General features: G+C 38.2%; 1 protein-coding gene across 2 annotated transcripts; it reads right to left on the reverse strand.

The window, feature by feature from the left end:
• Positions 1-8,383: 8,383 nt before the first annotated feature.
• On the reverse strand, positions 8,384-16,869 carry pecam1a (platelet and endothelial cell adhesion molecule 1a). Of its 2 annotated transcripts, none has more exons than XM_008416648.2 (15): positions 16,657-16,869; positions 16,516-16,539; positions 15,011-15,304; positions 14,377-14,673; positions 14,025-14,285; positions 13,631-13,912; positions 12,192-12,491; positions 11,837-12,115; positions 11,613-11,745; positions 11,058-11,122; positions 10,888-10,950; positions 10,711-10,803; positions 10,546-10,602; positions 9,957-9,979; positions 8,384-8,736 (listed from the first exon to the last, which is right to left on the reverse strand). In XM_008416648.2, the coding sequence occupies exons 1-15, from the start codon at positions 16,715-16,717 to the stop codon at positions 8,566-8,568; spliced, it is 2,403 nt and encodes an 800-aa protein (XP_008414870.1). In that variant the 5' UTR covers positions 16,718-16,869; the 3' UTR covers positions 8,384-8,565. The 2 variants fall into 2 exon arrangements, with proteins under 2 accessions (XP_008414870.1, XP_017161846.1); XM_017306357.1 differs by having other exon boundaries at positions 10,897-10,950; positions 16,657-16,867.
• Positions 16,870-21,399: the final 4,530 nt, after the last annotated feature.

Consider the following 21,399-nt stretch of genomic DNA (forward strand, 5'->3'; position numbering starts at 1 on the left):
AAGTTGTACGTCCTTGAATAAAATAGCCACATTCTGAATATTCAAACTTGTTTCCAGTTCTGAGAGTCCATATTTAAAATATATTGATTTTCCCACTTTTACTGATGTTCAGGAATTCCTCTGTATCTTTTTGCTCTGTTTTTCAGGCAGAGAAGAAGGACACAGACAATGGAGGAAGAGCCAAAGATAATACAAATTTTGTAACAATGGTCCTTTGGTAAAGCTAATCTATCTGCAGAAAATCCATCTGTAGATTCTTTAAAGCTCTGCTGAGATTGTTGATGGAAGTAAGAGGGAGTTTGGTTGGGACTTTAACTTCTAAAAATATGAGCTGTGAGAAATCCAGTCTGTGCTTTTAAAGGTCAGTGTGACTTCTTGTTCAATGCTTTTTAAAAAATATATTACAAGGYAATGGGACAGCTCTTGTATTTGCCATCTTAAATTGATAAATCTGGCAAGAAATACCACCATCCACTCCCAATTAATACATTACCACCGGCTTCCCCGAAACCTCCCTGCTTTTCTAGTTACATGTGATGTCCGGAGCAGTGCTGCAGCTCYGGTCAGTCAACACACGAGCACACCTGGACCGCTATAAGCACAGCGGGGATTAGTCTGAGTCTGGACCTGAATGGAGGACACTCGCTCAGGTCGACGAGTTTCAGGTTACGGCACGCGCAGAGGGCAGAAATAAGGGAGTTGGCGTCTAAATCTGGAAGCAGTAATCCCACGTGGGTTAGTGAGAAAGAGGGGACGCCGTGATGTGTGCTTCAATAGAGGTGATTCCATTATGGGAAATTCAAAGTGAAATGCAACAGCCTCCTATAAAAAAAAGATAAAGTCTCTGGCTACTACTTTGTTGGTGGTTTAGATTACAGCATATCAAATGTGATTTCTAGGTATTTGCTAGAGATCTTCTGTTGAACTCATGACCAGATTCCTGGCAGACCTCGGTTTTATTTCTGTCTGACTCTACAACAGAGTTCACAGATTAGGTTCTTATTTTATCTTATCCCCCCCCCCCCCCCCCCCCCCCCCCCCACACACACACACACTGGTTGTAACATTTTTCTAGAAATTAAAACGACTGAGGCATAAAGCAAAGCTCTCATTTTACCTTCTGATCCTCAGCTGTAGTTGATCAAAAGAACAAATGGCTCAAATGAGCCATTGAGAAACTCTGTCATCCAAGCTGCTGCTTCCTCACATGAAAAGAGGTTAGTTGAAGTGGTTTGGACATCTGATTAAAATGCCTCCAGGATCCCTGTTTGGAGCTTCTTCTTCAGAATGATTCCTAAAGATGTCACCAGATAGAGGGATCTCTAGGGTTCTCCCTGGATCTTTATGGATGAAACAATATTTATACAGTTATCTAAATGTATATTTGAGTTACTGTAAATAAATATGTATATTCAAGGAACATATTCAGTTTCTTGCAAAAGGAAACAGATGCCTTTAATTCTGTTGCACCTTTTGTTACGTTAAAACCACAAACTTTCCTGACGCYCCCCATTCATGAGCTCATAGTTTCCTTTGGAAATGGTTAATGTTAATGAATGATACCTCAGTATGTCAAATCTGCCATTTATATCTAAATGTACATATGTATTATACTTACTTTTGCTGATACAAGACACCACTTAAAAAACCTTCAGACTTTGACACACTGCTATTTGGTCCCAGATCTCTATAAAGAAAGCTTAAAAAGTTTTTTTTTTTTTCTGAAAATTCTTTCAGTCGTGGCAGAATATGTTGCTTTTGGTTTTCGGACAGATTTTATTTTTTTCTCCCAAAATTTGGTCAAGTACAAAGCAAAGCAAAAAGTTGCTTTTTGCATTTACTTAGATTATTTATGTCTGATGGTAAATTATGCTTTGCCTTAACAAACACCTTTTCGTGACTTTATAACCTTGGCCAGGTCATCTGCATGTAGGCATAAGTCTTTACAGAATTTTTAAAAACTATATTTTTAACCTGTTTCGGATTTCTGTACACTGGATTCAAGCTGAATTTTGCTTTCTGCACACTCCTTATTCTTTCCAGTGACCTGTGTCATCCAAAATTAAATTGCTTGCAGTACAGCTGTGAATAAATTGTCCCATGAGAGGGTGTGCAAAGCTTTTCATACACAAAGCTGCAGCTGTCCGGGGTACAATGAGACCGGAGGCACTTGGAGCGGCTGATTGTGCGGGGATAGGGTTACTTTAGCTGGAGTCCARGTCCGTGGAAAAGGAGAACGGAGGTTAAAAGTTTGCATCAGTGTTCCTAATTTTTTAATCTGTTGTTGCACAATGGGTGTTTTAGTAATAAAGTTGCCATGTGTCCACTGAACTTCTCTCTCCCGTTCAACCTGGTTGGAACAAAGGTTGTGAGAATTAATTTCCAGGATTCATCGAGGCTTAAGCAATTAAAGATTGAGGACATCAAACAGGTGCACTGACATAATGTCTCCTTTACATATCAAATGAAGGGCAATTCTGTATCACACAACTGAATGACCTAGACCGCTTTGTTGCCTGCAGAAAAATATCATATTAAATTTGATTTTTTTCATGAATATAGATTATGCACCCAGTTCAAAGCAGACAGTGCTTTGGACATTTGCATATTGCATGAATGGCTATAATTCATATTTCACCCAAGTCCACCTCAGAAAAAGCTTTCCAGCACAAATCATGGCTTTGTTTCTTTATTTGTCTTTCTACTCAGTTGTGCACCAAACCAAACCAAACAAAAAGATCAATTTAGTTTTTTTTTTTATTCTGCTAGTCTTTGCTGCTTATCTGATCAAGATAAGCAGCAAAAAGTATTAATTGTTCTTATTAGGGTTATAATTCTTAATTATTTGGATTACTAACTTTACTTACTTACTTACTTACTTACTTACTTACTTACTTACTTATTACTTAGTTTTTTTTAGCAACTATATCTAGCCAAAAAGCATGTTATCTAAAACTTTTAACTTGACTTCACCTGTGCGTTTAACAGCACCCGCCTTGTCATAATGTTGTATATCCACTTGTACTATAACAAGATGCATGCAGGTAAATAATTCTCCAGCAGAACATTTCTGTTTATTCCATACTGTATTTTACACACCTTACACAGGCACCATATATAAATGACACACAAATGTCACTGGAAGGAACTGACGCACGCTAGACTGTGCAAGACGCTCTGTATGAACTAATGAAAATTCATCTTGGTATGGTGAATGCTTGGAGTTGCTGGGATGTCAGGGGAGTCGGACCTATTTTGTTACATCTCATTACCAGAGCGACTGGAGCTCAGCGGGAAGAGTCGCTGTGTTGTAATTAGAAAGTTGTAGGTTTGAGACCAACTTCCATGTGCCGATGTGGCTTCAGACAAGGCACTTTAGCCTGTGATGTCTACCAGTGTGTGAATGTTCTGGTGAAGGTGCTTTGAGTGGAAAAGTGCTCAGCAAGTTTGAGCCTGCTAATTTTCTGACTACTTGGTCAGACCATGGTCTGGTAATGGTTAAGAATAGGTAAGCCAGAAAGAGGGGCCACAACAAAGAAGAATCTAAGTTACTTCATCCCTTGTTAAATGTGTACATTTAATCCCAATATAGATGGAATACAGACTCATTACTGAAAAGCTCATTTATTTCAGGAAATTTATTATCATTAAGTGAAACATTAATTACACCCAGAAAGATGTTTGATAGCCTTTATTTCTGTTAATTGAGATGATTTTCCACATACAAGTAATAAAAACCTGACATTTCAAATCTGAATATCACATCAGAGCAATAAAAATACACAACTGTAGCACAGAAATGTGGATTTAATGAAAAGTATGTTTAAAATCTGCTTTCAGGGTGTTATTTTCAAAAAGTACTTGTAATCTGACAATCAAGCCCAATTTGAATATRTATTTTAATTTATTGAATTTAACCATATCTTTGTAGACGACTGGACTTGATGTTCAACAAAATACGTTTCATTTCCTGAAGTCCTGAAATTCTTTTGGTACACCAACATACAAATATGGCAAGATAAGAAACAGCGTGACTACAGTCTTATGTAGAAGAAACAAACAAACAAACAAACAAACAAAACTTTAAATTATTTATCTTCAGAATTCTTTCTTTGCATTCTTTGTGTTTATTAGGACAGATTTATACTGTAAATGTGTTTCTTGTAACAAAAGATTTGCTCTATCTGTCATACGYCCCCCTTAAAGGTGAAACATGTGCTCAATCACGTTGTGTGACGTAACTGGTGTGACCATGTGGCTATGATTTATTACCACAGCTGGACATGCAGTATTTTGTGCCTTTATTAGAGAAATGCAGTACTCTAATAAAATATAAGACACTTTGTGGTGGTTAATTGCAATCATAATTGTTGCCTTTATAAAGCCACATTAAGCAGGAGAGTTTACATAACTGTGGCTGTGCGCAAGTGATTGTAAATATTCAGTTGCAGAAGCRAGACATTAATGACCTCACCACTGCAACTGAAAATTAGGAAAGGCACCAGCTCTATAAGGCCAAAGCTGGAGGCAATTTATTCCCAGAATGCATTTCCCAGGGGCCATTATGCTAATTTTAGCACAACAGCCAATGACAGTTGAAGAGTGGTGCTCCAGATCCTGAAGGGGCTGGATCTGATTACATGGTCGTGACAGAGACAGAGTAYGTGCGTCGGTGAAAGGAGGGTGAGCAGAGAGCTTCACTCTGACTCTTAGACGAATTTATCTAACCCTGRCATACGTAAGCAAAGTCAAGTCACCTTTGCTTTTGAATCATACTTTTTGACACGATACACTTTGGTAATCATGTGAAAATTATTGCTGGGCTCTGGGTCTTGCCTTGTATAATAAATCCTGCCAGAACACCTGACCTCATATATTATAACTACGGTACCCAACAGTACCAAATCCGTCATCTCCAGACCACACCAGGAGCCATCCTTGGCCAGAGTGTACAGTGTCTGGATTGACCCTGAGCAATGCAGCAAACACTCCCTAGTCAATACCTCCAAGCACAGCTAATTATATGTTTTGCATCTTTAGTACGTTAATCCACCAGTGCAAACCCTCTTCCTGAAGTTTAATTTCACTCCAGCAGCTTTCTAATGGTACTGTATCACTCATRTGCCTAAAATTTACGTAACACAGTATCAATTACTGTGTGCCTGAAGTTCAGAATATACTGTTCCCTCCTGTCAAGTCCAGTCTACTGGCTAAGTAATGTGACGAATAAATAACGAGTGGAATGAGGTACAGTTATGTCTTTATTACAAGTGTGTGTTTTCATTCTGGCACGTCTTTGAACTGCTGTAATTAGAATAAATTCACATTTAGAACGAGAGGTGAACTCTTTTCTATRCAGACCATAAGACATGCTAATGAACAAGTCACAGCAGCTTGTGAGTTAGTGGAAGTGCCCTTGTTTRCACCGGTGTAGAGTGTTGCAGATTTTCACAGACATTTGATCTGTTGTTGAGACTCTGTAAGAGCTTCCTGTCAAAAAGGAGATTCCCATAATCCAGACGCTCTGCAGCATGTAGTGAGAACTAACAAAAGTCTTTAAGCTTGTTTGAAAGGTCCAATGTGCTTCAAAGAAATAAACAAACAAAAAAAACTACTACTAATGCTAATTTACGTTGTAAAGAAAGTTTTATCTTGAAAAGTATTTGCTTCCTTACTGATTTGAAGACTTAGCTAAACCTAAAACTATAAGCAAAGACAGTGTGCATAAATGCAAAGGGCAAAATATGTAAGGTGATTTTAATTGTTAAGGGAAAGAAGTTATCCAAATAAACCTGGTGAAAATAATTGTTCCATAAACATTTTAACTGCTTTCCCTAGCAGGTTCTTTTTTCATTAACTTTTTGATTCTTGACTAAAACATTTGGGAGTGACAGAAAAGCCAATTTTCACAATTCTTCAAATAGGTTTTAATGTATAAACACTGGACTGAAAACATTATTTTATCGACACACCATCATTAAATATACCAAGTGCAAAAGAGAATGTGTCTGGCATTTAACAAAGAAAGAGGTTTTATATTATTACACTTCTACATGATATATTATCTGCACTGTACATGCTTACTGAGCATACAGTTTGAAATAGATGGCTGGTTAATTCGTCTGGCAGTTGATGTCTTATATTTTTTTGTCTTCAGTTGATTTAAGCATGAATTAACTTGAGGAGGTTTGTAACCTCTACTGAGCTAAGCTACGATGCAGTGACTTAAATGAAGAGTGCATACGCTCTGCTAGTCCATGTACAGCCAGGCTTATGACTATTGCAGTTTTGTATTTTAAAATTATTAAGCTGATAGCTGTTAGTAAAATTGCAAACAGGAAAAATCCTTAAATACTCAATAGAGAAATGGATCACTAAAAGGAGAAATATATCATAGATTATTGCTAAAATTAGGTTCTAAGACAACACAAAGTTACATTATTTGAGTTCTGTCTAAAGTCTCCCTAAATTGGTGTTTTAGTGATGAGAGCGAACTAAATCATCCTTAGTTTTCCTTTTCTTGAAGAAATAGCGTTTATCTAATCACCACATTTAGGAACATATACRGTCAATTATGAATACTTTGCTACATCATTTTTACTAACAAATCTTTTGGTATAGGTGTTTTCTTTCTAGGTATCACAATTATAATTCCACCTAACTGCCTTTAAATTCTGCCARCTGTCCTCATAAGATCTGATCCGGCAGGATTGACCTGAAACTTGTTGGCTTTRACCTGAATGAGTGTTATGTCATTTAGTTTATGGTTAGATAATGGAAAATGAAACTGATCCCCTGATAAAGTGGCGGCAGCGACAGACTTAATCATATTAWAGATGATCACAGCCAGAAGATATAGTTTCCGCTCATGAACTGCCTCTAGTATGTCCTCTAGTGGTGAGAATGAGCATTGCAGAAKCTAAGTCAAGGTTTCTTCTGCTTTCCTGCGTATCAGATCATCAAATAYATCTCAGTATCAGACAGTGATAACCTGAGTAAATACAAAGGCAGATTTCAAATTATACTTTCTTTTATTAAGTGAAATAAATTTGTCAAACYTAAAGTGGCTCTGTGTAAAACTACAATTGCCCCCTTCGTTAAGTTATTGATAAAGTGTAGCAGTTAAATTTTGTATTCAACCAGACACACCGAAACCTAATATCTGCCTGAACTGTAGAATCAAGAACCCATTTAAAKAGAACCTGTCTTACATCAAGAAGTAGGGTAAACAACACATCATGCCAACTCATCTAAGGAAATTTAAATTTGTTGATATTTATCAATCTAAACCCACAGTAAGTGCCATCACACAACAAATGAAAAAAATCCCGAAAGTAGTTGAGCACCCAGGTTTCTCCAAAGACTCGAGAAAGTAACAAAACATTCTGAAACGACACTTAAATCAATGCAGGCCTCAGTAGGCTCAGGCTTCAACAGTAATAAAGAGACTTCATTAGAAAGGTTCAAGGTCAAATCAGCAGCTGATCAAAATAAACACAAAGGCCCATCTCTTCTCATGTTTCCTAAAACCATCTTGTTGATCCCAGACAGGGTGTCCCGCTACATTTTGCAAACAACATGGACAGGTTTTCAGAAACCAACATCACTAATCATCCACTGCAAGTGCAAAAAAAAAAAAAAGTTAAATTCAATATGCAGACAGATGAAAAAGCATGCTGACCAGCCCAGTCCYTCGTTCTGCTGCAGACGACTCTTGCAGGTAAAAAAAAAACTATTGTGACATCAACTAACCCCTAAAAACTAATACTACTGATGTATTTTCCAAATAACATTGTATTTGAAAAAAATTACAATTGATCACCTAGAAACAACTCATAGAAAAACATGTTTTTTTTTTTACAAAAAAAAAAATGTCCAACCTGTTTGTCTTATGCCAAAACATAATTCATGCATGAAAGGGTTAAAAGGCTTCTGCTAAGAAGAATGAACCAAAATTCCTTTGCAGTGATGTGAGAGGTTCATGATCGTCATCACAAACGCATGACGGCTGCTGCTGCCGCTAAGGATGACACAACCAGGTTTCGGGTTTTAGGCCGTAGTCTGGACAGCTTTTCTTAAGAAGTAAAATTACCATTTAAAAACAACAAGTTATCCACTGCTGACATTACATATTTGGATGACCTGAAGCATTTTGCACGTGAAAGAAAATCTAAAATGGTGGAAAATGTGAGAAATAAATACACTGCTCAAAAAAATAAAGGGAACACTTTAACATTTAAGTGAACACTGAAGTGTTCCCTTTATTTTTTTGAGCAGTATACATTTTCATAGTCCTCCACTTAATCGTCTCATTTAAGTTTCAGTCTTTGTGGTTTAAAGAGACACTTGCTGTTCCTCCCTTACTGAAAACAGAACATGACACTTAATAGCAAAACATTTTATTCATGTGATCAAAAAGAGGAACCATTTAACAGAATTCAGCAATAATACAAGAATATAATTGTGCAATGTTTCAGCTTCTTCTAGTAAAAAGAAAATAAAAACAAAAAACATCAGCTGCAAACATGATGGGTGAAAAGAGGAACAAATATGTTTGGTGGATCATCAACAGTCAGGCGACGGGTCACAGGTTCCTTCCTCCGGGTCACCAGTGTGAAYGTCAGTGTTGTTTTCAGAATCAGTCGTGTTTTCACGCGTCAGGCTCTGATCGACRACCTGACCATTGTCAGGTTGGTGATTTTCGTCGTGGTTCAGCTGCGCATATTCCATCGGTTTCTGTTTGAAACGCAACACTCGGATTAAGTAGAGTGAAAATGAAAGAAATCTCAGAGTTAAAGATTCTTAACTCTGGAGCAGCGATCAGAAGCAAGTCATCAAACAGAACTAAATAACAGCAATAATAGATGAAAATTGTTATATTGCAAAACATAGCGAAGGATTACAGGACTGATGGTGTATTTTTTAACTATAAGGCGGAAATAAGAAAAATAATCCTAAATACTGGATTTTTCTTTGTCCTGTAACTCTTCTGAACTCTTTTAGCCGAGAGAAAAGACTTTGAAAAGAGGAATGTAAAGATAAGCTTGGAGGAAATGAGCTTGCGGAAATGTGAGAAACAATGCATCTTCCAGCGTTAAACAAAGGAGCATGCTTTGGCTTTTGTGGCAATCAGAAGTTTAAATTACACATCACTATTAGTGAAGTAAAATATGTCCAATTAAACGCCAGAGAACTGAAAGAAGACATAAATTATATAAAAAAACAACAACACTGGTTTTCAAAAATCTATGAACCTCTGTTAAAATGACAYGTTTTTGTGGTGTAAAAAACAATTTCACTCTAAATTTGACATATCTATAATTGGTGTTTTTCAATCAAAAACAACCAGCTGAAGAAAAAAAATACTAGAATGTAAAAAATTGCAATTGTCTTGGCTTCGCATCTGTCATTATTTACAGAGATTCTGATTAATCCGAATTTAAGTTCACCTGACGCCTTATGACGTTGATGAAACTGGACATTTCTCCATTACTGATAAAAGACAGATYGTGCTTTAGCAGGCTGCCGAAAGGCTGAGTCCACCGCCGAACAACACCGCGGCTACAATGAAGCACGGTGGTGGCAGGTTTATGCTCAGGGTCTTCTGATGGAACTAGGACTTTTGTCAAGGTTGATGAAACTGCAAACTGTTCTAACCATCCAGGTAKTTCTGGATCCAAATATTCCAGGCATTATTTGTGAAGAATACATTGTCACATAAAAAAATGTGAGTAGAGTTTAGTCATGATTTATCACAGCCTCATCTTCCTACACTTCTGTCATCTGAAAATGTAGTTTGGTAACTTTTCCTTCTCTCAGGTTGTCTAACGTAGCAGAAAATTAGTGCAAAGACTCTGGAAAAAAAACTAACTAACTAACTAACTAACTAACAAAAAAAAAAAACTGCGTGCATGTGTTTGGGTGTGCATGCATAACTAATACCAAATGTCACTTACACCATCAGGCACCTCTGGGACACCTGCAAAACAAAGCCAAAGGATATTCTCAGGAAACAAAAGGAGAAGGATATGGAGGAGGACTTACTTAGTAATCATAATTTCCACAAGCAGCTCTGTGGCTCCAGGAAACAAGGAGCTTCTCAGGATGATTTAAAATGCATTGTAGCCACTCACACAGCTTTTAAACACAGGCAGGTTTTATGGAGCACAGAAATAGTGTTTCCGCTTTAATTTCAGCAAAAGACACTGATTCAGCAAAGCAACCCCATTACTAGACAATGGGCAGCAGCAATCTCCTTGGCATTGAACAATTAAACGGTTGGTCACTAAGTTTGAACGAGAGYGCAAACTGTTTGTGTGCATTGCTCAAACAGGAAGTTCTCTCTGACGAAAGCAGGAAGTGGCCACCTGGAGACTAAGCCTACTGTTTTTAATGGGTCATTCTTTCACTAACAATGAAATGTCCACAGTCTTGGTTGATCCTGTTTCCTGTTTTTTTCTCTCTCTCTCTCCCTAATGTCAACAATTTTTCTGTTCACTGGTTTGCTAAGAAGGATTTCACTAAAGCGAGCGACGACTGCCATACCTTGCTGGGAGTGGCGGACTTCGCTGTAGATGTTGCCCGTGCCCTGCTTCGCTGGAGCTAACATRAAACAAAAATATTAGATTTTTAAAAGAATATTGCTGTGTAAACTTACGTCTGTGTTTTTTCTTTTTCTTTTTTTAGTTTCGCAYGGATGCAGTCTCTCACCTTTGGTTGGGTCTGCGTCTTTTATTTGAACCTCAGTATATTCAGGTTCAGCCTTTTTTTCTGGTAATGTGCTGCTGTTCTGGTCATCCGACTCTGCACAACAGTTTGGTTAAGGTTAATTTTCTCTACAAYAGCATTCTCAGTTTCCACATGCTTAGATGACARCTGTTGACRCACCATACCCACCAGAACCTGAGACGTGGTCGCTCCAAACACTTTTTCCCATCATGGTTGGGGTGGCTGCACAGGGTAGACAAAAAACATCAGCAGTGTTGATTAATAAAACCTACGTGTCGCTCCAGTACACTTCATTCCACTACATTGCTTTGACGGATGACCAACGTTACCATTTGCATCAATGACCTCAGCTTGTGTGAGACTCAGTCGCTCCACTTTGGTGCAGACTGACTTCCTGGGGTTGGGTTGAGACAAAGCACAATGAACAGAGGGCGTTTTAGACATGTTTTGACCTTAGAGAGCATATTTCATCATAGCTTAGTGCAAATCTTAGCAGTACTAACACGAATAAAAGCAGATAAGCACTGTGACACACTTCTCTGTCACATTTTGGAGGGAGGGCTTCGTGAAACAGTGAGCGCACTACCATGTATTAATGACAAGGTGTTGACTGAAGCTGTTTTAAAAAGAAAACTGATGAAGACTTCCATGGTGTAACAGACTAATATCTGAACTAGGTGTTCCTTATGCAACGTTTCTCAGTTGTATTTTAACCTACCTTGTACCTGCATGCTTTCATTCTTTTAAAAGTTTCTCACACAGTTCTCAGTTTTGGAAATTATAGCTATTGAGAGTCAGAAGTCCACAAATAAATGTAGAAATAATGAAGCATGCCCTTTAAGAGAGGTGATCTTTGGATAAGTCCACRAGCAAATACCACTTACACTGACAAGTTAGCTGTTCTTTTCCTCTTAAAATGGAAAAGCCGTGTTTTTAAGGCAATCACAAGGAAGARGATGAGGAGAAGTATGAAGCAGAAGACAATGATAAGTGCTTTCTTCCACCCTGCCATTTTCACTGTGGAAGACATTTTTTTTCCATAATCAATTACTGAAAGACACTCATAATTACGTGAATTTGTATGCCGCACTAACTTGTTGTAACCCACCTTCGATTGTGACAGGTTCACTCCATTGGAATTCATCAGTTGGGTTTGTGCTCGTGCAGTAGTATTTCCCAGAGTGTTTTTTATTGGCGTTAGACATGCTGTGGTATCCTTCTAGCTTATTGGTTGAGAGGGAGGCCAGCGCTCCATTGGACTCTAGGTGGTACCATGTGAAGTTGATGGGTCGACTGCCTGCCTGTACAGAGCAGACAAGTTTCACACTTTGTCCCTCAGTGATGTCCTGGCTGGGATGAATGGTCAGCTGTGGTTTTGAGGTGGGCTCTGCGCAACAGAACGTGTGTTAGAAATACACACGTTCTGAGAACAAACTGAAAAAGCAACATTTACAGCAACTTACCAATAATATTGGTTGAGTTCAGTAGTTGCTGCCCTAAAGCTGTTTTAGAAGGTGTATGTGGATTATTACTTGCATGGCATAGAAATGCTTTTAAATCAGAGGTCTTGTGGATTGGAGGTATGTCAAAGGTAGCCTGGTCCTCAGATCTGCTCATCTTCCTGCTCATCTTTTTCCCGTTATGTGTAAAAAGGGTGTACACGATGGGAAAAGTGCCTGTGTGACTGTGACAGATCAGTTGAAATCCCTTGCCTACAAAGATTTTGCCCCCGACCACACTCAGCACCGGATCTGAAACAGGGACTGGGAACAATAACAAGACAAAGGAAAGAATGAAAGGCAGTTCATTAACTGTTTGAATCAAACTTTGTTTGCACTTTTTTATCTGGTAGTGGCCAAAATACATGATCAGTTTAACAGATTGAAGCCTGAGCTTCAATCTGTTAAATCTGTTTGTTTCATACAAAAACTCAGTTGAGTCCATCCAGTAGCTTGAAGATTTGTGTCTTCTTCTTGTGCTGACTGGTTTATGGAGATGCTGATGTTGCTTTCCAACAGGACTTGGTACATGCTCACACTGGCTACTGTACTACTTCCTGTTTATCRTACGACCATAAAGCCAATCTGCTTGATTGTGCTGCATGCATAATAGATATAGACCTAGCAGAAAATCCAATAAACAGAATTTGGGGTTTTCGTTAGCTGTAATTCATTCTCATCACAATACAGTAATATACTGAAATATATCAGCCTGCTGTATATTGAAAAGTAYAGATTCAAAGTTTCACCAGCTAAGCACAAAATCTGGTTCCGACTGCTTTGGTAGTCCTTTAATGTTAATTTAGTGATGTTACAGTTTAGGTTAATATGTCGGCTGGCAAATCTAGAAATAAGATCATTTTTACTCAGCCAGAAAGTTTGTTTTGTTGAAATGAGAAATACTTTCCTCAAATGATATTAAAACTATGAAAAAACAGCATTGTTCGGAAAGAAATAATTTATCTGCTTTTATTTATATATATATAATGAAAACAAAACCTTGACTAGCATTAAAGCAAGGTTTTAATGCTAGTTAGACCAGCAATTGTTAGCTGGTCTAACAATTGCTGACCAGCTTGTTGTTGTAAATTTTCACATGGTACTTTGACAGTTTATATTTGGTAATAAACTCTAATTMTTTCCAGTCTTTCCTTCACCATAATCTTTAGCTCCTTCACAGAYCCCCTATCGGATTAAAGTTAGCCCTCTGAATGGGCCACTCCAAAMTTTTAATGTTAAAGAAAAATKTAGTTAAAATKAAAACCTTTCTTTACTTTAAATTTAAATCTGCCAATAATTTGGGGCATCTAAAGGGCTTTAATCTGCACTTTGATCTCTGGTAAATGTGGTTAGTAAGTGAGAATCGTTGAATTGATTCAAACTGCGTACATCAGAGGACTTACCTTTAGCTTTAACAGTAACTGTTTCGCTGTCCTTATGAAAAGAGGTTGAAATMCGAGTGCCCTCAACTTTACAGGAGTAGATGCCGTTATGGTTACGATGTGCAACAGCAACATATGTGGCCGAACTGATCAATCGGGTGCCATCTTTGTAGAGGTTGTATTTCAAAGTTCTGKGGTCAAACATCTGAGGAAAGAAAACCTTGACTGAACAGTTAAGTCTGAATTGTTCTCCTTCAAACACGTCCACGGGCTCCAAATGCAGCTGGGGCTTTGAGAATACCTCTGTTGGATAAAGAGAACAACATTCATGCACAATATATAAATTGTTATTGTATATCGTGCAGTTGCAGCAACAGTTTACTTGGTGCTACATTTCGTCACGAGGAGAACTTGCCTTTGACTATGAGGGTTTTATAGTTTTCTTTTTGGACATTTCTCCACTCTGTCTTACAAACAAGCTCTCCAGAGTCTGTCGGTTTCGGTCTAAATCGATGAATGAGAGGTTTACCCGTGGTTCTATTGAGAACAGTCCGGTCCTTTACGAGGAATATTTCAATGTCCGCTAGATGAATCTGTACTTTACAGGTCACTTCTATTATGTCTGGTTCATAGATATCATTGGGTAATATAGTCATGTCCGGGACGATGTTGAGCTCTGTAAAGCATAAATTTAAAAAAGTAAGGCACACTCATTTTCTCTTGAAGCATTCATTGTCTAGTGAAAAACAATGACTTCATACAAATACCTTTGACTTTCACTTGAATCTCATTGCTGACGTTAGAGCTTATGGGACCTGAGACCAAACTGATCTCGTAGTCACAGGACAGAAAGCAGTCCCCTATGTGGCTGAGTGTCAGAGTGGTCTCTAGAAAGTTATTGGTGCTTTGTTGCTTCTTTATCCGCTGTGGCTGTCCATCTCTAAATGTTTTGTAAAAGTTGAATGTAAGACCTCCTTTCTCCTCTGGAGCACTGCAGGTGACTTTGAACTCCTCACTTTCATAGGGTGTTGAATTATTAAGATGAAGAATGGGGGTTTGAAGGCCTGAAAGGAGGAAGCCCACAGATGCAGTGAAAATCACTTAAAACGTACACGCAGACCTTGCAAAAGTGTTCACACAGAGTCAAATTTTGTTTTAAATACATTTGATCGCTATAAGCTTTTGCATATTTCATAAAAATTATGAACCTGGACCAGGATGGACTTTTACAGAACCTGTGTCCAGTGCTGTCTCCTTCTTACCTTAGCTAATTTTTGGCATCAATCCCTCAGAACAGAAATGTTCACAGAATTAACAGGAGTTGCAGAACCCATAAAATTAGGCTATATGCAGATGATGTGTCGCTTTAACTCAAAAATGTGTAGTGTTGTGCAAACATACCTTTGACATCAAGCGTCTTGGTGTTGCTGAACTTGCGCTTGTTCTTCACAGAGACTTTGCACTGGTAATTTCCCGAGTCGACTGCCCTGGCCGGGTTGATCTCATAGTAAGTAGAGTCTTTCGTTGTGTTAGCTGAGTGGATTTCGACGCCGTCCCGCATAAACTCGAAGAGGTATTCCAGATGAGAGATGTTGCTGGAACTGACGCGTGCGTTGCAACGAATCTTCACCTCGGTTCCACTCTGAACATTGTTTTTAGGCAGGATCGAGAGACCAACAGTATCTATAATGAATGCTGTGGATCCCGTAGAGGCACACAGAGGCAAGAAAAAACAAAAACAGTAGAGGTAAACAGTCAGAAACAAGAAGGAAGAATGACTGATGCAACAAACACAACAAGTGGGAGGAAGGAAACACTGTTTGGTCCCATGTCTCCCTGAGGAGTGCTGCTACMAGCTTCCACCTTTTTTTTCCAGCCACTGAGTTTTTACAGAAACAAGCTGTCTCAGTAACTATTACTTTAACACATAAATATAAGTTGGGCACTCTACTATTAGTTACGAAAGTAATATTTTACATTGGTTAAAGATAGAAAACTAACTTTTAGCATAAGTAGTCCAGCATCATAATTAAGCTCAGCAAAAACAAACAAACTAAACAAATRTCTTGAAAACTATCTGGTTGAAATACTTTTCAGGGAACTTAAGTTTCCTGGAGGCGATTAGCCTGACTTCAGAACAAACTTGATAAAAGAGCAAGCCTAACTATGCCTCAGGAAGATTTTGAAGACATTATTGATCTCTGACATATTTTCTCTTTCATTATTGTAGCCTGTAGTAAATTGAAATCATTTCGGTGATTCTAATTAACTTGAAGCAATCATAGTTTGGTCTGATTTAACTCCAGCCAGTGAGGAAAAAGATTGGTCTTTATCCATTGCATTTAAACTGGTGGCTACAGCTGTCTTAACATTTCCAATGATATTTTATTAAATTGAGATGCACGTTTTTTTTTTTAATAATGAGCATTTTTATTGTCCCTGTATTTCCTTAAAACATCAATTGTTTATATACAGTATCTTTTTTATTATTATTTTAAGGTTATGTCTAAAAAAAAAAAATTCTGCTGTAAATTTTACAACTCCCTTTAATGAAGCTCCTTCTTCTACTGAAGTGAAATAATGTTAGATACATTTTTACTTTACTTTTCTTTGAAAATCCATATAAGACAGCTGTTGCTTGTGTTTTTAATGCACGCCCAACACTTTGTACAAAGAACTTCGGGAAGGAAGAGGGTGTGACGGAGATTTACTAAGAACTGTTAAGAAAAGCTTTGACAGAATAAAATGTGAACAAATTTTGTTCTCCACTTTATTTTTGTTYCGTTTAATTTAAGATGATGTGAAAAAGTTTTGAAATCTCATACTTGATATATAAAAAAATTGTTTGGATGGATTGAAAATGCCATAAAAATACTTTTTAAACACACAAAAAAAGCATTACTTACATGACTCTCCTCTGGCGCACTTCACTGTATTAGGTAAAAAGGAAAYGARAGSAAGGAGAAGAGAAAAATGAGAATCCAGGGATTTCGTTTAAATCATGCATTATTCTTTATCCATAAAGAAGCACAGCAGTGGATTCTTACAGATGAGGAGGAGGCTGGAGAGAAGCAGCAGCAGTAGAGATCCAGGGGGTCCGGAGCCCATCCTGAGTGAAGGCGGTTCACTGCTGTGAGATCAAAATTCAACTCCTGTGAGCAGAAGAAGAGACAGAGGAACACTGGAAGCGACGGAGGAGGACCTTGCAGTGGGAGAAGTGGAGTGCGTATAGAAAATGAAGACTGTGTGTGGGGGCGTTGTCACTAGAGGCGTGCGGTTTTTGTCTTATCAGCGTTGACTGCCCAGAAGCGTACGCTGCTTCCTCAGGAACCCAGCATTACTTTGCTGTTTTCTTTAGTTGTGAAGAGAGGAGAGAACAAAAAGATAAACCCGCCAACCCGCTGAACTCACATCCTCCTCGGTTTTGTCTCGGCACAGGAGGCTTGTGTTAAGGAAATAGAGAAATCTTACCAAAGGTGAAAGGCTGAGTCAATCAAGAACGAATCAAAAAGCGTTTTGATTCTTATTTCATTAAGCAAAGAAAATGAGCAATGACTCACAACTCTGGAGTCTGCTGTAACCGTGAACGGTTCAAACCAAGTTCGGAAAAAACTGTTTCCCAAAAGCAACCCCCCCCCCACATGTGCTKCCAGCATGTATGAATAAAATAGATTGATTGAAATAAAACAAAGTTCTGTCATGACACTTGTTTCCTGGAGAAACAGCAGCTGAAATATAAGTTGTGTCACAGTCTACCAGCTTGCACCAAACGTTTTTTTATGTTATAAATTGTAGATTTTGCAAACTAACTTCAAACCTGTCAGACAACATGAAGAAGGATTAAAACAAACAAACAAAAAAAAAAAAACAACAAAACAATCCAAATTGTGCCCGATCTAAAGAGGAAATGTTGTGGACATCTATCAATCAGGAAAAAGTTATGAAGCCATTTTTAATTATGACTAATAGTGGCGACAGTGAGCCATGTTTAATTATCTAAAACACTTAAGTTGACAAAGTAAAGTGCTGGATACGTTTTCACACCACTGTACATAATGATTTTCCAATTTGACCTGAATTAGTAAAAAAAACAACAACAACAACAACAACAAAACAAACCAACAGTGTGTTTTCATTCTGCAGGTTCTCTGGACACTGGGAGGAAACCCAAGTTATACTGGAGGGACTAAATATCMTTTCTGGCCTGAAGGAATGAGCTGGAGAGAAAAGCCAAACAAAAGGATGTCTCKGTTTCCCTCCAGGACCTGTCGCCCCCAGCRACCCGACATCGGTCAAGCACAAGACAATAGAAGRACGKATGGAGAAAATGTTTAATCAATAACAATCAATCAGTCCCAGGCAAACAAAATTAGGTGAATGGAGTCTAAACTAAATAAAATAAATAATGAAATTGAGACTATTTGAGACATTTTCAAGARGAAATATGTACAACATGACTTCCAATATCAGTCCTCTGGAGAGTAAATTAACCCTGTTAAATAAAAAAAAAGCTGTTGCTGTGATTGCTGAAGGATTTGTTGGAAATCTATTCAGAAATCAAGTTTACTAATATCTACAATAAGCCTATGTGTTTCTGTACATTTAAAAAAAATTTAATAAAAAAAATCCAAAATGTCTGGTGGAAACGTAGAATCTGAAGCAGGGTTTTGTTTTCCCATAACTGACTCTAAATAGGATGACTATAAGGAAATCCTGATTTTAACAAGAAAAACTTACAGCTTATGTTTCCCTCCCCCCCCATTGCACAACAAAACTGATCTACACCGACTGCTTAGCAAAGAATGCAAACATAAGATAACAAACATTTTTAAAGGRCGCAAAGCAATGGGAGCATTTTTTTTAATTTTACTTCTTGACACTTGCTGTAACACTTTCATAAAGAGCACCTCATCCTAAGATTTCTGTGTTACAGCTAGCATTTCTACACTATCTTTTATACATTTTGTCACATGTACCAGTACTCGTGGAGTTCACACATTTAGATTTCCTCCTTTGTTGTTGTGAAACATTGTTAGCTTGCATGGTAACTCCAACAGCACACATACTCGCACACGCACACACGCGCACGGACACACGGAGTGTTTCAGCTAYATTCCYGYTTTCTGTTTGATCCCACGGCGGCTTCCTGAAGTCAAAARRGGGGTGACCCATCCTAGACGAGGAATCTGCAATTGCTTGAACCAATTGCATGTCCTSTAAAAGAACAACATATTTTATTAAACACCTCTTGAATCAATCCATCATTTGGTAGTCGCATCTTTCCCTTGTTTTGCTGCAGTCTGGAGCCGCAAAACAAATCAGTCATCTCAAAGGGTCGAGCCCTGCTCTGACCCAGCAAGATCTGAAAACAGTAAACCCAGCTAKTAATACATTTTGCAGGAAAAAACAGAGACCAGTTACATCTTTTTTTTTTCTACCATTCCTCACATGTTGCTGAAGCCAGATTCTTGCACACAAMGCCGCTGCTGGATATTAAATCAGCCTAAGCTTTTGTCATTGTTCATCTGCAAGACCTGATGTTGACCTTTCGTTGGTATTTGTTTCCACATGATGTCATTTATTTATTTACAACACCTCATCTGAGAGTAAAAAGTGAAATTAGCAAAASCCTTCCCTACTAATAAGTTAATGCAGAGAGAGGACGGTGTCTGTAGTTTTCGRAGGCCTGGTTTCTTAATGCGGTGCTGTGCAGCAGCATGCGATCYCTSACTGTGACCAGTAGGAGGCGCTGAAGACTGGCAGATGAAATGTGATGGTAAACTGCTTGCTCTCTCCCAAACTTCTCCATCGTGCTTTTCAGTCATTTTTTCTGTTTTCCAAATAATTTCAGTCAATTAAAATATCGGTAAGAATTGCTTCCCTGGGATGAGATCAGGTATTTGACTCGGTAAAGAAGTTATTATTTCTGCATCCAGTGTTTGATGAAAGAACCTGTGTGGTTAAAGCTGCCGCATTAATGAATGACTCACTTGCTGGGGATTACTCTTTTTCACATCATTTTGACTCGTCACAATAATACTTTGCAGGCTAATTATGTAAACAGCACTGACCATTTTGTAAATCAGTACATTGTTATTGGTGTTTCATCTTTTTCTAATATGGAGCTACAAGCCTTTAGCTAAGCCATTGTGAGTAATGTGACTCATCTGTTTCCTCCCTTGTTATTATTATTATTTTTATTTTGAAAAAAGAATAGCTTCTGGAGACAGAGGTGTGGTTGTCACCTCCCAGCACGATAACAAGGATTTTAAATGTCTTCTGCTTGTTTGCGTTTCCTTGAACTGCTGCAGTTACTCAAAGGCAGTTTTGTAGATTCTTCACCCTGATGAGCATCAACTTTTCTTTAAGAAATCTAATTTGATAGGCTTGTGCCGCAAAACATTTCAGCTCCGATATGTTGTGAAGGTCTGGATTTAATTAAGTAAGGCAGGTTTGCAAACCTGACTCCAATTAAAATGACAGAAACAAACACTGCCTCACACTCAAAAATATGTCAACATTGATATCCACATACCTTTAGAAATTACACCATTTAAAAAAAGCATACACTACATACAGGTTTTGATGCATTTAGCTTAGTAATTATAGGACTTGGGAGTACTTTATATAGAAAAGGAAAAACAAATGGTGCATGTAGTTATTGCTTCATCCAGAAATGAGACAGTTAAACACAGAAGCATGAAGCCATTGGTACCTTCCATGAAAAATGCTAATGATAGCAGTTGGGTTATCCATTGCTTTAGCCAGGAAGCAGATGAATACTCTGTCAAAATGAATGTATTACATTGTACTACACTGCATAATTACCATATTTTCAGTTATTTAGAGCTTTGAGAGTGTAGAAAGAAGGACAACACTGAGTAAAAACCTACGCAGAAAATTAGCTTTTAGGATATTAGGATATGCTCGGCAAAAAAAATTTGAAAAAAATAAAAAATGAGGTTGGGAATAAAATGTAGCTTTTAAAGTGTAGCGAAACCCCCGTGAAAGCGTAAGTCACCCAACTTCAGTCAAATTTTGAAAAACTCCACCAAAATGGGCGGGGCCAAGAGACAACAATGAGCGGAGGGAGTCAGGATGAGGGAAAGACCAACATGTCACTTTGTCACAATATTTAGACTTCTCAGACCCATGTTATAACTTTTTCAAAAATGCAAATCGTGTCTTTTAAGTTTTATTGGAGACGTCTATGGCAAAAACGAGTGAAAGCACCCATTGTTCTGCAATAACTGTCCTCAGAGTGAGAAGCAACCGCTACCGTTGGCCACACTCTCTTCCTAAGCATCAAGACATTAATATATTAATCCCTGACATATTTCCAGTCATCCTGCAGCAAACTGGCTGCAGTTAGAGCAGAGGAGACCCTCTCCACTCTGTGTCCACGTCGCACCACGAATCACACGGGCAAAACCAAGAAATGCTGTAACCAGTTTAAAAGCTAAAATGAATGGTTATATGCCAGACATGGAAAACTGGGATGCACTCCATGCCATGATGTTCAGAATGTAGGTCTCATGGCATCTCAAGGTGTCAACGTTAAAGCCAGTGGGCTGAGGGAAATACAGCTTTATTTTGTAGCAATTCAAGAGCTACCAAGCTTATATATATATATATATAAAAACAAAAAATTCCCTTCTCACCCTCCGCGGGTGGTCTGTTTCATCCTCTGAGCTCGGGTTCTCTACCAGAGGCCTGGGAGCTTGAGGGTTCTGCGCAGTATCTTGGCTGTGCCTAGAACTACACATTTCTGGACTGAGATGTCTGATGTT

Source organism: Poecilia reticulata, linkage group LG8 (genome assembly GCF_000633615.1).
Source record: "Poecilia reticulata strain Guanapo linkage group LG8, Guppy_female_1.0+MT, whole genome shotgun sequence".
Taxonomy (NCBI): Eukaryota; Metazoa; Chordata; class Actinopteri; order Cyprinodontiformes; family Poeciliidae; genus Poecilia; species Poecilia reticulata.